The sequence below is a fragment of the Thunnus albacares genome, chromosome 20 (genome assembly GCF_914725855.1).
Source record: "Thunnus albacares chromosome 20, fThuAlb1.1, whole genome shotgun sequence".
Taxonomy (NCBI): Eukaryota; Metazoa; Chordata; class Actinopteri; order Scombriformes; family Scombridae; genus Thunnus; species Thunnus albacares.
The window spans coordinates 16841784-16858624 of record NC_058125.1 but is presented as its reverse complement, the minus strand read 5'-3'; the positions used below and the strand labels follow the sequence as shown (position 1 = coordinate 16858624).

At 40.2% G+C, this 16841-nt stretch overlaps 1 protein-coding gene across 1 annotated transcript in view; it reads left to right on the top strand.

The window, feature by feature from the left end:
- LOC122971936 (testican-2-like) overlaps nt 1–16841 on the top strand; it is a 48176-nt gene that overhangs the window by 13587 nt on the left and 17748 nt on the right. The window contains exons 2-3 of the mRNA XM_044338692.1: nt 12137–12145; nt 14799–14844. Coding sequence (XP_044194627.1) covers nt 12137–12145; nt 14799–14844 — 55 coding nt within the window. The remainder of the gene's footprint in view (nt 1–12136; nt 12146–14798; nt 14845–16841) is intronic.

Here is a 16841-nt window from a genome sequence, read left to right as displayed (position 1 = left end):
AAATATACTGAGGCAGCAGAAAAGTGCTGTCCTGAATATATTCAGGTCTGCTTCAGGTGTCTTTATGTTTTTGATAGATGTGTGTTTGGGGCCACCATTATTGTTATGAATCGCTGAGGACTGAGCTGCACTAAACACGTGGTCTGAGCAAACACAGCCATATCGCTTATGTTCAGTAATAATAGGTGTAATAATGCAAGGTGCTCAGGTTCAACCTGGCATTGATAGATTCTTTGCTTTAGGCCACAAATCACTCACTGTTGAAACAGCAGGGCAAGTACTGTACAATTAGGCCAGGCAGCTATATGAAAACTTTAAGGACATGCTCTTGCCTGAGGTGAATCAGCCTCTTCTGTATGTTTGATTTTCACATTGGACGAGACAGGTGTCTGGCCGTGTTGAGCTCAACTGTCCCAGAGCTGCATATGGAGGAGCAGAGAGAGCTGAGCCTCCTCTCAGTATTAACTGTCAGAGGAAGAGAGAGGTGTCAAGGACATGCTTGGAAGGGACTGCGATCCTGTCTGTGTACAAGCTGTATTTAGTATGTGTGGCATGTGGTGGATATGTGTGTTTGCGTGTGTGGGAGAGAGAGACAGAGACTATTAATTTGTGGAGTTGGCAGGGTAATGGATACACACTACAAAGTCATATTGAAATGACCTTAAGCAAATCGTATAGCAGGGTAGGGTGCAGAGCTAAAGCGCTAATAGCTTTTTTCTCAGTTGAAAGAATCCGACAGAATCTCATTTATGCGTGATGTAGTCCTTCCTCAAGCCATAACGTGACATCTCAATGTGGCTCCCTGTTTTACTGTAATATCCCGCTGCCACTGCAGGAGATTAGCATTATCAGCAGCCACAACAACCCAATTTGTTCTCATTGCCATGGCAGACAGGGGGAATTAAATGTAATCAGCCAGCTAGCATATTTAACTTAGCTACCCCTGTGAGCTGTGTCATGCAGATCCCTGTGGCATTTCAACTGGGATGGTTATCATCATTATCTTCTCTTTACCATGCCGCTGGTTTCTAAACTCATATGTCTGACAGTTGTAAAGGAGCTCTATAGCTTCAATGGACTTGTCATGGAGCCTAATTAATTTAAACAGCAGGCGTAGCTGTTAAAAAATTGGAAATGGCAAATAAAATAATAATCACAGGCGCAGATAGTGAAGTGATATTGTAATCATAAGTTTTTGGAGGTTTTGCTGAATACACATGCTGACAGTTCTCTACAGCACGCTCAAATGGTTGCACAGCTGCTCAGTACAGCCAAAGTGTTCACACAGGATTTTGGCTGCTGAGCAGATCAGATTCTGTATTTTATGTATTGTCTATAAATGCCACAAAAAGACCAAAACCAACAATGCATTAGTCTGCATCTCAATACTGTCCGACTTCCCTTCCCTGTCTGTGGCACTCGGCCCCAAGCACACAAGTTCTCAGTAATATCCTGACACAGCTGGGCACTGTTGTGTATAACTTTAATCAAGTAGGAGTAAATAGTGCATTTGTTGGGGACAATTTTTAGCTGCAGATGATAAACACTTGGTCTTTCAGTGAGAATTTACGGCAGCAGGACAAAGTATGTTAGCCTTGTTCCAGACCTCCTTCACATTGGTTTTGGTGTTGTACTCACTGACAGTTGGATGTTTTTGTCTGGCGACAAGACAGCTGACCAATCAGAGCTTTGTAGGTGTGATTGTGTGTGTTGAGGTCATCGTCCTACATAGCTATACCCATGAAATAAAGCCACAGAATAATGGCCACAAAAATGGCGACCAGGGTGGATGAAATGGTTGTTGCAGTTTGTTGTAAGTCAACTTACAGAAGTAACAACTCTTTTGGGAAATGCACTTTTGTTTTTTGCTGAGAAATAGATAAGAAGGTTAATTTGATACCACTGTCATGTAGCTTCTAAATATGAAGCTCCTGCTAGAAACCAGATATCTTGAAAAACATTAACTGAAAATTTAGCAGGCTGGAGACAGATTTATCACTTGCTTCTGGTTGGTTAGGGTAGAACATACACCCTCTCATTCAGAAATCAACATGAATGAATGAATGAAGTGAAACAAAATGGCAATTCACTGTGATTTTAGCTTTATGTGGGATTGACGATTGTTTATCGTAATGACGGAACATGTCAATCAGTGTAAAACTGATGTATTACAGTTTTTGTGCAATAATGGAGGTCTATGGCACAGAGGAATCATGCATCGGCTGCACAGATATTACTTGCTAGAAGGATCCATTCATTGTTGGTTTTGGGCTTTTCATGGGATTTGTTGATGATAAAAATACAGAATATCTCCATCCTTATCCTTTAAGAGATTTGTGTCTCTCACTTAGGATCAAGTAGGACTCATTTTTTTAAAAAGGGAAGTATTACTCACTCACCTTTCTCCACTACGTTTTGCATAGTCTTTTAAGTAACAAGAGGAAATATGAATACACAATTTGGGAAAAAAAAGGGGTTTAATACACCATGGACTTTGGAATAAAGAAATCTTTTCAAGCAAGCTGAGATTGACGCTTAAACACTAACAACATGATGTAAAGAAATATTGTATTTGTCTACATGAATACTGTTTTCCCCCTTGATTACATTTACTGTTCTTCTTCCAACCGATAATTAGGATAATTACATGTCAACACTCAAAAATATCTTACAACAGTCACTCGGTAACAAACAGTAGAAATAACAAGCCCATGCTATGACAGTTAAATGAGTAAAGCAAACTATAAAATCGATTGTTTTTTTTCATTTCTTGCTGTGTTTTTACAGATTTCCATAAATTAAATTAAGATTGGGAAAAAGAGGCACACTTGAATCTGGCCATCATATGTATGCTAAAACCCTAAAAAATTCCAAATCAATCAGAAGTCTGTGATAACCAATTCATGAAGACAGCTTGTATTTTAAGTAGTAAAAACCCTGCTGGTCTTGTTTTTCTCTGGGGACACAAAGTCGGTTTGTTAGAGTCTATTGGAGTGGAATTTATTTTCTTAGCAACCACCACATTCAATATTGATTTAAGTTTCCTGGATTAGAAGAGTATGCCAACACCAAACAAGATTTAAACTCATTTTTCTATGTATGTATACTGATAACTTTTTGTGTTAGCAGATCAATACTGATGAGTCTAGCTACTATAAAGTGAAAATAGCACACAGGCATCAGGTGCTTTTGTTTCTGTGGAGCCACATGCTTCAGCTTGTCTTTAGTATGGCTTTTTTTTTCCCCCTTGCTAATATTGTATGCAGAAGCAGCGTGGCTCAGCACAGTAAAGACGGCCCTGCATAAGCTGCGAGCTCCCTGGGGCATCTGTGTGGAGCTCAACCTGAAGGCTCGCCTCCTCTCTTTCTGCTTCTTTGTTTTGCAAATGGGGGGAGGGAGCAATAAGATGCTGCAGAGTCTCCGCCGTTCCAGGGTTCTGCTTGGCTCAGCAGCAGGGTCCAACAGAATCCATTTTTCTGCAACGCCGTCCTCCTCCTCTCCAATTACTGCACCTCTCAGAGCATGCAATGCCTTCATTCAGCGGTGGAGTCTGCTACAGTGAATTGAGCCCGGCCACTGTTTGATGTGTCACTTCATCAGTGGTTTTTGAGACCACAGCTAAAAGACTCATGAGAATGGAAGAGGTTAATTTCTGTGATGCAACTTCTTGAAATTAGGTCTTGTTAGCCAATGGCTGCAGCTCAGAAGAAAAGCCTGTTGAAGGTCTTAATGTTTTCAGACTTTTCTCAGGTTGGAGAGAGCCTCATTTATGTTAACTACACATAAACCAGCCTGTGACTGGATACAAAGTGTTATGGCCAGTTAGTTAAATCTTCTGCATTCTTAGGCAAGAGCTAAACCAAATTCCCCAGTCAGCCTGATTATTTCTGCATTTCAGCACAGTGCAAATGTTTCAGATGGATGCACGCTTGACAGTCCACCACTTCGTGGCTCAGGAAGAGCGACGTGCCCTTCAGTGTGCAGAGATGGCTGCAGATTGTGCTTCGACCTGTACTGCATTGCAGGCAAGCGTCTTACCTTGTGAAACAACATGCGTCCTTCGCCTGCAGGCCCCCCGAGCACTCCGGCTCAAATGATCAATTTGATCCAGCTCTGTGTTGCTGGGCTGCGACTTAATCCCATAATGCTCTGGTGTTTTGTTGCAATCGAGACACCCTCATTTTTCCCCGTGGGTTGCTTATTTTTTGTCTTTGGAGTGTGATGAAAAATCTCATGCACCTTTCATGTACACCGTGTGTAATCACCTTTAACAACCTGTAATACAATCATAGTTCATGGCAGCATCTGTCAGAGTGAATATGGTGAAGAAATCTTAGACCTGTCATGGTTTAATAAGAGAAGGAATGACCCAAGGATTGGTTTCTTTATACCACATGGATTGGTATGCGGAATCAAAGGAGATGTGAAAATGTGTCCTTAGCTGTTTCTGTGTGATTTCTGCCTCATGTTCAAGTGAAATTGCAATGTTTTGCCACTCTAAAGCCAGTGGGTTCAGGCCGAAAGACACACAGCCTCATTTTGGAACACTCTAATGCATTTCTAAGTGGTTCAATCTGTGGTGGGTCCGCGCCATTAGTGTCTCTCCCATTTCTCTGTCGTTTTCAAAGACGGCGGGGTACAAACTGAGTGAGACATTACCTCCACCACTCAGGCCCCAGCATGCTGAATCAGAGCACCATAATGTCATGGCAAAGGCAAGATGCACTCCCACTGCTCCCTGGTAACTACAGAGACATGGAGAGCGGAATGTAGATTCAAGACAGCCTCCGCCTGTGTGCCCTTTTGCAGCGATTTAAAGTAGGCAGGGAGACGTAGCTAATTCGGCCACATTAATCAGGCAAAGCACATTACTGTGCAAATGACGGCCGGAGTAATGATGAGCTGACAATGTCCCGCCAGTCAGAGAGTCAGACACACCTCGGTGATCTGATAGGATGACACGGCCCCAGCCCAGAGCTGAGCATTCAGCTGAGGAACGCCTCTCTCAGGTTTCCATTAATTACAGACATGACCTGGATCACAAGTCCATCCATCAGCTGCTGTTTATCCAGTCACCGCCAGAGTAAATGACTTCATGAAGCTGGATAAATGACAACTGGAGGAAATGCAGAATGTCTAGATCATCATTTAGCCTCTAACTCATATTCTGCTGCTTAAGTGATATCTTCACTGCAAATATCATCTCTGGAATATCAATAAGGAGTATTGTGGAGGATGAAGCACACAGTTACTGCGCTGAGAGGCAGAGTCTCTGAAATAAAACTCTTGATATATCAAGAGTGTATGTGTGACTTCAGTAATATGGGTTTTTGAAGGCAGCATCAACACTTGTGTAGTGTGGGGGCTGTGTAGAAATCCGTTGAGAAATCATAAGGATCCAACATTAAAGTAGACATAGAGCTAGATAAATATGTTGATTGAGTTTTTAGAGAAGAGGGCTTTGCAAAAAGAAGAGTAATGACCATTTAAATTCATCATGTTGCTGATGTGCCACCTAAAAGCAAAATGCCATTAGGTTTTGCAGGATCACTAAGTTGTGCGTTTGTCATCTAAATTTGGTCGCATTAGCATAATTGGTTCAAAGCAGATTATGTCAAATAGGCCATAAAAATAAGAAGCCAATTTTTGGAAAATGGCTGGTAATGTCTGTTTATTTTATCGGGTTCATCCAAATGTGTTATGTAAGACGTTTGGTAAAGACTGGATGAAATTAACATGTCATATCTTGTTTGTTTAATCCATACAAAAATCTAACTGTGGAAACAATGGCCTGTGGTTTTATGTGGGGTTATGTGTGTAACTTTCTTGGCCGGGTGCAGTGACCTCCTAGAGTTTTGTTGTATTGAATAAGCAGTCTTTATGCTAAGCTAAGCTAATCACCTCCTGGAGCCAGCTTCATTTTTAACATACAGACATGAGGAAGGTATTGATCTAACTATCTAATGTCAAACTATTCCTTTAAGATATCTTGTTAAACAAACATACAGGACTGAAAACATAACCTCCTTTGGTGGAGGTAAGTCAGGATGACCTATACATTAGAGGCTGTTTGGATACATTATCTCTAGATAAGAATCAATCAAGAAAAATATGACATTTCTGAATTAGATTAGGGAATATGATGTTCTGCGGTGGTCAGAGAGCAGCTTATCTGGATGAGATAACTCTGATCATTATCTGATATATAATATTTGTGTAGAATAGATGGAGGTGTTGTGGTTCGTAAAATGTTCTGTGCTTTTAAGAATTTTTTGACACCCACCTTTGTTTGATTCCAAATGTCTCCACCATTTCCAGCACATTCACTACAGCAGACAAGTGTTGAAGGTGTGTGTGTGTGTGTGTGTGTGTGTGTGTGTGTGTGTGTGTGCTGAAGTTGAGCTTTGTGTGTCTGTGTGTCCTTTAGAGCCCAGACTGTACCGACCCTGTCACATTACAGGGACAGATGAGCTGCAGTGATGGAGCAAGCAAGCGGGCTGAATGCACGTGATGGATCATTGCAGCAAGGCGAGGAGATGCAGATTTTCACTGTGACATTTCTTTTACAGCGCAAGCATTTCTCTGAGGAGCTAAAGTGAGGTCGTGCTCTGGCAGCTCTCAGCTCGAACACTTGGAGCCCACAAGCTCCTCTTCGACAATTCTGCCGTGCAGTTTTTTGAATAATCTCTTTGGAGACAAAAACATAGATACTCCCTTTATTTTTAGATTAAAACATAGTTTGTATTAGAGGTGTCAAGGATTAAGGGTGTCGCCTGTTAATTGCACTTGACCTCTAACATTTAAGCTGTAGATAAACATGGCTAAACATTACTGATGGCTTAACACCACTGTTTTAGATACCAATTACACAACACTGAGTATGGGTGGATAGATATTAATCCACTACTTATTTTTTCTTCTTCTACTAAGATGTTTATGAATGATAACCTCTACTTTTCTGAAGATAGCTATCTTAAATCTCATGTGAATGTACACAACATGGACATGACTCAATACTTGTTAGCATGGAGCGCCGCTTTTTGCAATGCAACTAAGTAAAGCTATCAGACACAGGTTTTAGCACCAAATGTTAGCTATAAAAGTCTTTGCCGAAGTATTTTCCAAGAGTTTCTAAAGGAAATTTCTAAACTTGCTTGGACCACCAATTCAGAGAAGAAACGTTGGTTCGGCAGCGTGTAACAAGGGTTTGTGGTAAGATGTTTTCAAATATGGAAACAGGTTGGTCCTAGCTTAAAATAAGTCCCACGCTTTTCTCAGCTTTTCAGCTATGGTTGCTGTCTAGAGGGAGTTTCTCACTCTTCACTGTTTCCAACAATGTTTCTTGTTCCGGTGACACTTTTCCTCCCAATACTTATTGCTTGTACCACTTTGTCATATTCCTTTTCACGATGCTTTTGCACGGTTGCAGTGATCCTGTTCTAATTCTGTTCATGAAAACACTAATATTGCAAAAGTTTGAAGTTTGCCATTTGGCTGTTTTCCTCTTTTAGTGTAAAGTATGATAACACCATCCTGGAGTTCTCACTATAGTGACTGCTGCTGATATCACATGACATGTTGCTACAAAGTGTTGCTGTGCAACTTTTTTGGGTATATTTGTTCAATGGTTATAATCGGAGTGTGACTTTTTTTTTTAGACAATCTAAACCTGAAAGTAGCCTTACCAGTGGGTAATCTTAGCAAGCCAGTTAAGAAGACACTACATGAAAATAAGACAACTTTGGATTTACCTGGAGTCACATTTCTCCTCTTTGGTGCCAGCCCCAAGCTAGCACGTACCCGGGCAGTCTGGCCACTGAACACACAGAGACCAAATTGATATCAACCCTCCAACAAACTACCAGTAAGACAGCAAACAAGTTGACCCTCAAATTGTCTAAATAATGGAACATTACTGGGATTAATAACTGTAACATAATTACTGAATTTCACAAATTTTACACTACTTGTTACTGAAAAATTAATCAAATTACTGTAATGTGAACTGCTGAACACTGAACATAACATCCCCACTTTATTTACCTTAATGACTTTTCTAATGAAATTTTCTTCTGGCAGCTGATCCAGTGTTTGGCTTATGTCAGACCAATAGTGAGTATCGGATTGGTGCATAACTGGCTAGCTCACGAGCCAAGCTGAGCAATTTATTCACTGAGAAACAAACATGCAGTTAACTGCTTTAAGACTAAAAGGTTCAGCTTACCCCTGTGGTTGTCATGCAGAGCTGGGATGTGTATGAACATTTTGGTCACTGCTAAGGACAGGTGTGTGCGTGTGTGCAGCAGGGAGGTGACGTTAAGGTTGGCCGGTTCAGGGTTATCAGTGGTATTTATGTCACCTGCAGACGGGGGCTTGGTGGAGGTGAGATAGACGTTAACTCAGAGGAGCGCAGTCAGGCTTGCGGCCAAACGCTGTCAGCCTAATGCCGGTGAGCGGTCCAGGAGGAGCAGTCGCAGCATCTGGATAGTCAAGCTCCATTAGCCTCCCGGCTCTGTTTTACACTGGCTGCATTACAGCCTTGTTGACAAATGGCAGAAGAGGTGGTGTGTGTGATATGAATCACATAACTCAGGGGACCTCCACCATGAATATATACCTCCTTGCTCCCTGATCTTTCCCTTCCTCTCTCCCTCCCTCCCTCTTGTCTAGGCTTGCTGCATACTGTAGCAGCAGCCTGGCTGGGATTCAGTGGGACAGCATTAGCTCTCAACCTTGGTGAAGGACTAAATGCAGCCTCAGCCTGGTGTCCTTGCTGTCACACTGCTGCTGGGAGAAGATAAGCACTCCTGCCTTTAGGACACGCTGTGGGGCTCCCATCGGTCCCTGCAGCACTGGGAGCTGTGTAATTGCAGAAGCACTGCGAATAATTAATTAAGTAATCGTTACATCTGACGTGCGACATGCTACGGCAGTCATGTCTTTGATGATGAGAGCGGCCGTTTTGTGGGATTTTATGGTACTCTACAATTTTTCCAGTGCTTGCAAAAGCACATTCTGAGATTTAAGGTTGGCTTAGCAATAATTTCTCTATATACTGCACCATCACCCTGAAAGTTCAGTGTTATAGCTATAACCTTTAAAATGCCATGTAAAGATGCAGATCTGAAAAGAAAAGGCAATTTTATTCAGCGGTGGTGGTGTTTACATTTCATATGACCTGTTAAAAGGTTTTTTTCTCCTTCTCCTTTCATATGACTCCAGCTGGTTTGGAAGATTTCTAAGATAGCAAACAGTGATATTGCCCCTCGTATATGTAGCTCCAGAACATTTTAACTGCTACAGAGAAAATATTTACCTCTAAGAAACAGTCTCCAAGGTGAAATCTAAAGTCCTGCTGCATCTTGGTGATAAATACTTGCCTCAGTCTTTTAAAGCCTTCCGCTGGCTTTTTGGCTCGTCCTTGTGCCGCCTGTAAATTGTTCATAGTTATATATTAAGATGCTGTCACAGCACTGTTAAGTAGACAGGTGTGTGTGTGTGTGTGTGTGTGTGTGTGTGTGTGTGTGTGTGTGTGTGTGTGTGTGTGTGTGTGTGTGTGTGTGTGTGTGTGTACACCAGGTATTCCTCATGTTGTGGGGACATAAATCTGTTTACACAGTCATGTTATGGGGACTTGCCTCCCTAATGGGGACGAAAAGCAAGTCCCCTTAATGATAATCATTAATTTTACAGTTAAGACTTCGTTTAAGGATAAGGTAAACTTAGCGTTAGGTTAAGGTGAGGGTAAGTGTTAGGGTAGTGGTTATAGTTAAGTCAATGTAATGTCCTCTGAAGTGATGGAAACCTGATTGTGTGTGTGTGTGTGTGTTTAAAAATAATAATACTTTGTTAAAGTACTTAAGTATTTTTTGGGAGTATCTGTACTTTATGAGATTTTATATTTCTGTCAACTTTCACTTGTTTTCTGTTCTACCCCTCCTAAAAAAATGTATACTCTTACTCTGATACATTGCCCCTAAGCATAAAAAAAAAAAAATCAGAAGAAATCTGGTAGCCTAATGATGTTGGAACAAGCAAGCAGGTTTTGTGAATCAGTGGTCCTAGCTTGCAAGTTAAATCACTGGTTTATCACGTTAACGGGCAAGTGCAAGCACGTGCTCTCAAAGCCGCGTTAAGTTTCAACCACAAAAAATGGTGGTTACGTAGATGAACACCCATATTTGCGAGAAATGTCTCATGTTGGAGTGAAAGATTCTTCATACTGGATGAAGTGCCTCTTATGCTTACCCAATGACACGGAAATATTGGCATTTAAAAACTTGATCCAACCTCGAGAAACACATTGAAGTAAATTAAGATTAATCCCGTGAAGCCACAACGTTAATGTTATTTAATTATCATAATTAGTGTTAAAGGTGCAGTGTGTAGAATTTAGGAAAATGTAGTGGAACTGACTCGGCAGAAATGGAACATAATATTCATAAGTATGTTTTCATTAGTGTATAATCACCTGAGACTAAGAATTGTTGTGTTTTCGTTACCTTAGAATGAGCCCTTTATATCTACAGAGGGAGCGGGTCCTCCCCCATGGAGCCCGCCATGTTGTTCCGCCATGTTTCTGCAGTAGCCCAGAACAGACAAACCAAACACTGGCTCTAGAGAGGGCCTTTCAGGCTTTTTCACAAGTTTCACGGCCACCGTAGGTTCTCCTACACGCTTGGAAGGGGAGGAGGAGGTGAGGGCTAGGTCAGTTGGTCAACCTCACAGCTAGATGCCACTAAATCCTTCACACTGGTCCTTTAAGCTTGTTCAGATATCTGGTTTAACATGATGGCTAGCTAACGTTGCTGATTACATTCGAATCACAGATATAACGTTTACCACTGAATATTGTCGGAATCAATTCAACGCAAAACTCTTGAAGACATGTCCGTAATCCTTAAACACTCTTAATGGTATAACCTACCGGCTGAATGTTTCGTCAGGTTACTTGTATTTTACACCAGTGGAGGAAATATTTGTGGTAGTGGCAGGTTACAGAAAAGTGTTCAGGATTTTGCATGTCCTCAAAAATGCCATATGTTAAACTCTTGAGTTTTCCTTTGAATTAATTCCGTCAAAATTCAGTGGTTAAATCAGTCAGTCAATCAATAAATCAATAAATCAATCAATCAATCAATCAATCTCTATTTGTCACATGTAATCACAGTCAGTTCCTTCAATTTGTGCAACAAGAAGGAAAAACTGGATTTTGTTCTTTAAATTCTTTAAGTTGTGAAAACCTTGTTTTTCTTCAAGTGTAACATAGGCTCCGTTTTTAAAGTGGTGTTCATGCTCAAAAGAATAAACTTCATAATTCTCAAAATGCTGGTGACTTTAACTTCTACCAAAGTCATTTTGTGGTAAGATATCTGTACTTCTACTCAAGTGCGGCTTTCAAATACTTCATCCACCACAGGCTGAAATAAACCATGCAGTGCTATATTTCTCCCAAACACACCGGAGCATTGAATGATGAAACACACAGGGAGAGGCTGTGGTGGGTATTGATGTGTAATGCCCTTGGATCGAAGCCTAGACGGTGAAATGGAATGAAAGGAAAGCAGTCACTCCCCTGTTAACTCAAGGTTGTACTTTACAGGAGCTATATCTGTCTGTGTTGTCAATGCTATGCTTAGTAAATGTGTACTACGTGTCTGCCGCAACTATAAAAAACATCTAAATCACATCTGCCTGTTGACTTTGAAGATTCCCACCAATTTGCCTGTATATTCCCAAGGCCGATGCGGTATGTCATGGCTTATCCACAACTTCCGAGTTGGCAGGAGGCTGGCGTTTGGCAGTCGCTTGTAAACACAGCCAGAGAATGAGCCCTTAGTGATCGGGACCCCTGCCAGCTCACAGAAGTGGCAGCTGATCATCCTCGGTTAATAGGCGCTCATAATCCTCTGTGAATGTCTTATGTTGTCCCCCGAGAGGAGCGAGACTAAGGCATGTATTTGCAATCAGAGTGCATTAAGGGCTGACAGTTTAACTGCTGCCATAACTGTAATAAACCAACCCACTGTTTGCATGCTGAATGGAAGCAAAATGAAAACTGCAAAGTGTTATTTTATCTCTAACAATGGCTCTCTCTCTTTCTCTCTCCCCCCACTGCTGCTTGTCATTGCTACAGGAAGTCGAGGTTAGTGGCTCTTTTGTGAATGTGCACAAAGCATTTTCTGTCTTTTTTGACATCTCTTTTAGGCTGTAGGTGTCACCTGCCCTATGAGTAAAAGCTCATCTTGGCTAGAGCACAAAAAATACATCATTGTCCGCTGTAGTGGAAATTTGCCTTTAACTACAACTCAGAGGTGAAAAACACTGCAAAAAAAATAGATAAAGAACATTAGAAACAATAACATTTAAAACATAAATAACATCAAATCTGCATGTACAGCTATATGCATACTGCTTCCTAGAAAAGAAGTAGAAATATCGTTAATAATGAAAAAAAAACAAACACAACTGTAAATTTTATGTGGTATGACTCATAAATGGATGTGTGTTCTTCATTTCAATCCAGAAAAACAAAAGTATCAACACAAAAACTACCTCTTTAACTCTGTATCCTGTGCACAGTATTTAAGATGCCTTCGGCTATACTCTTTCAGCTTGACTTGAGAGCTCAGTCTTCGTGTCCCTTGAGCCGAATAAGACCGAGCTAAACTGAACAGACCTGATCCTTAGGGTCCTCTCTGGGCCTGGTGCCGAGTAGTAACCGCTTTATAGTTGATCCTCTCTGTCCTGACACAGAGAGAAATGGGTCAGAATGGATACAGCAGGGGGACGCTGAATTTTTATCATCGTTCCAGCGCAACACCGCGAGGGACACAATCTAAAAAACAGTTAGTTTGCAAATATTCCCTCTGCAACAGTGCAGGAGCTAAAATAGTCCAAGGCTTCTTATAAGATGCATTTAAACTCTTGCCTTGGCTGTTTACTTGATGTTAGAAGCTACATCTACAACAACTACTGTCAGTAGTGAATAAATAATTAATAAATAAATAATAATAATGGTGTTTATACAGACCTTTTAAAACAAGAGCTGCAGAGTCCTTAATAAGAGTGCCACAAAGACATTATGGTTGAGTTTGATGGTTCACTCTTGGCCTTGGAAACAGAAGTTTTTCAGACAAAGCAACCTAAACTCCAGGTCCACTCACTCGCTTGTTCTGGAGCCTTTGACCATACCACATGGTCTTCATCAGTGCCACAGATCTGTAGGAGTTCAATTCTTCGTGATTCTGATGATTACAAGCAAGTAAGTGGACCTTGAGATGAGATTGTCTTGTCAAGAAAATTATTATTGTTTTAACTTTTCATGAGCTGAGAAAAACTGACCTAGTAAAAAATTACTGGTCAGCTTTGTGACCAGTAATTTTTCTGATATTCTGATGGGTTTTTAAATAGTTTATTTTGCTGAAGATGTAGAAAAATGTTCTCATTCTCAAAAGCAATGCTTAATTTTAAACCTCCAAATTTGGAAAGACACAGTTTTCACTGGACAGCAGCAATACATTACAATAACCCAAACTTTTCAAAAGTGATTTTTAAGAAAACACTGAGTCATTCAGCCTGATATCCTCAGGACATTCACACTGAGTTTGGGGGCCTTCAGAGCCAAAGTCACCTCCACAACAAATCCTTTAGGGGGGAAACAGCCGGGATAGTCCAGTCTGATGATCTCAAGCTGCTCTCTGACTCATATGATGACAGCAGGTCTGAAATGTAGCCATACACCAGACCAAGCAGTTAAAGGTTAAAATATGTCCATAAATGAACCATATGTTTGTTTGGGTTTGTTTTGGTTTTTTTGAAAATGAGAACTATTTAATTCTCAGGAGAAGAAATTAATGCATAAATTATCTGTTTGTCTGAAAAATCTATGGAAGGTCTAATTTTTGTTTTAATTAGGAGATAAACAAACAAGGATGCTATTTTTTGTGTGCTGTTCCAAAACAACTTAATTTTGAAACAAAGATAAGATGCCATTTTATTGATCCCCACAGGGGGGGGGGGAATTAGGTGTTACAGCATCACAAGAAACAGCCAGATAAAGATATAAAAGTTGGAAAAAAAAACAGGTAGAACTACAACATAAATGAAAGTTATATACAGATACGAATAAGTCAAAATAATATATTGATTTAGTTGACCAAGGAAGGGCAGTATTTTACTGGATGTATATGTTATCCTGACTGAAACTTTTATCCATTCACCACTTGAAATCATTTAAGATTTTACTGAAGTATAATTGAATGTCATCAGCAAAAGAGCAACATTTAATAGTAAAACTTGATAAATGACATGCTTGATTGGATGCTGTAATCCTTTTTTGACATTTATACATTATTTTGTTGCTGTGTTATCACTTGGTTAATTTCTATTTTCACTGTTATTATGTAATTTAAAATAAATAAAGATTGACCCATCAAACTGACTGTATATGCAGTGCATAAAGATTCTCCCAGAATTTAATGGAACTGAAATAACCTTGGATTTTTAAAAAATCTTAAAATCTTATGTCTTATGATAATTTGCTTTTTGCTCACTTGCTGCCATCTCTTCATCATCGGAGCTGAGTGCATTTGAATTGCTAAAATCACATCCAGATTTAAAATGTCATTCATGATGTGAAGCAAAGTTTCCACATCATTTTGCATGACTGTTATGTTCCTTCATTATTTATGCTCCTCTGAATTCTCATTAAGCACGAGTGCAAGAGCATGCTTCCTCCACTGTGTTGCCTAACATGAATTATTAAATCCATTAATGCAAATATGTTTTCTTTCCAGGATGACTACCTTAAAAACATGGAGGAGAACACAGGTTCTGATGAAAGTAAGTCAGAAAAAAAAGATTTTCTGTGGCACTTACACGTGTGGAGGACGTTTTAGGATGGATGTGTTGTTTCTTGTGAAGTTTTGTGTGTTTTCCACTTACAGCCTGAGTGCATGGAACTGTACTATATGCAGCTTAATATTTAAATGGATTTACTTAAATGGCTGGTTCCACTGTAAAGGAAAAAAAAAGCTACTGCAGTTCAGACTCTACCAGCATAATCAATGCTAAGTGCTGTCCGCCTTTATAAATCTGCTGTAGACAATGAAATAGCATGGTGCACATTATCGAAGTGCCGACTTCTTTTAATTGCAGCAGTTGCCTGAGGTCATCCAGCCCGTGGTGAGCACTGGTCCAGGGTGTCAGAGCTTGTGGAGGGTGAGGACGCAGTTGTGATTCAGGAAAGGAAAGACTGAGCCTTCAGTCGGATCCATTAGTTTGAAAAGCCTGCTATAATTGCCTTTGTTGCTGAGGGCTCAACTCGAAACTCCCACCAGGCTCCATTTACCTCCATTGGGTCTGTTCCCAGCTGGAAAAAAATCTTACATTTAGAAAATCAGCTGTGGAGGAGGAATGGAAACTATTTGAACATAGAGAACAGTTGTGCGTTATTTCAGTCAAACGGTCTTTTTGAATTGAACAGAAATGAAACTGATGTAATTAGAAATCACTTAGAGAATGCATACCTCTGCAGAAGTTGCACTATCTTCCAATAATTACCCAAATCCTGAAAAAATTAATGAGTTGTATTGAGCCAAGCTTTTGCAAAATTCATCAGCTGTGCCATCTTTCCAGAGACAAGGTCTTGGTTACTCTAGTTGTTAGTAGTTTTTTTTAGTTTTTTTTTTTTACATTTGGTCACAAATATATAGCTGCTGATGATCTGAAATCTGATTGCTGTAACCTCAGAAGCTGAAGTTTAAAGTCCAGCTGTGGTTTAGCCACCCTGTCATGTACAATCAACTGCCACTCGAGGTCACTGTCTCTGAGATTGAAGATGCAACTGTGCAGCTTTAATTGAGGTTTATGGTCATAGAATGAAATTTAAGTGTACATAAGGGGATGTTTTGACTGTCCAGATCATTTGAATATATCTAAGAATTAATATATTTCATGGCAGTAGGAAAATTCAGCACACCATGAATTAGCTGACATAGGCAAGTATATAGTTATCTATTCACCTGAAGCTATAAATAACAGTTACAAAGAAAAAAATATTGCAGGTATATTACAAGATTAACTTCAACCGCAGGACTTTTACATAGGCTAATTAATTGATGCTATCAGTAAATTATGATGAGACAGAATTTTTTAAATCTATTTAGCACTTGTAGGGGCAAATTATTTCATAATATGAGTAAAAGAGTAATAATTAGTGTTGTATAATCAAAAGTGATCATAATATATGTAATCATAATTACAGAAGAGAAATTAATGAAATAGTAGGTTCTCTAAACAACCAATTTCCCATGACACCAGTATGGGTAACTGGTGTGTCATGTTGCCATTAATCTCCTGTGCTTGGCAGATTTTAAGATAACTCCACAGTACATCTGGTTCAGCTGCAGTTCAGCCTGTGCATTTTTAATCATAGAAACACTGATCCTAGCATGCAGCTGTTGGCTGAACCCCAGGAAGTACCTGCTTTAACTGAACTGCTGATACTAACCCTTCTTTGGTGGAGGTAGTAAAGTGAAGTATGAATCGTTTTACAGGTCAGACTAGAAAGTACGTTTCATACATAGTGTAGCCAATTTAGCAGGCCCCTTAGGGTTACCAGTGTGTTCCTGCTGCGAGGTGAGTGTGGGAGGTCGGGTATAGCACCACACCCACACTGCCTCACTTAAAAGACACTTGACTCAAAGGAGGAAGATGTAAGAACAAGCAGTTCCAGACGTTATCCCAGTCATCTGTTCTTACAACAGGGGGAATAACTAATGTAATCTCAAGAAAACGCCTCGCTTGCTGTAGTGTGGGCGATGTTCATTTGAATACCA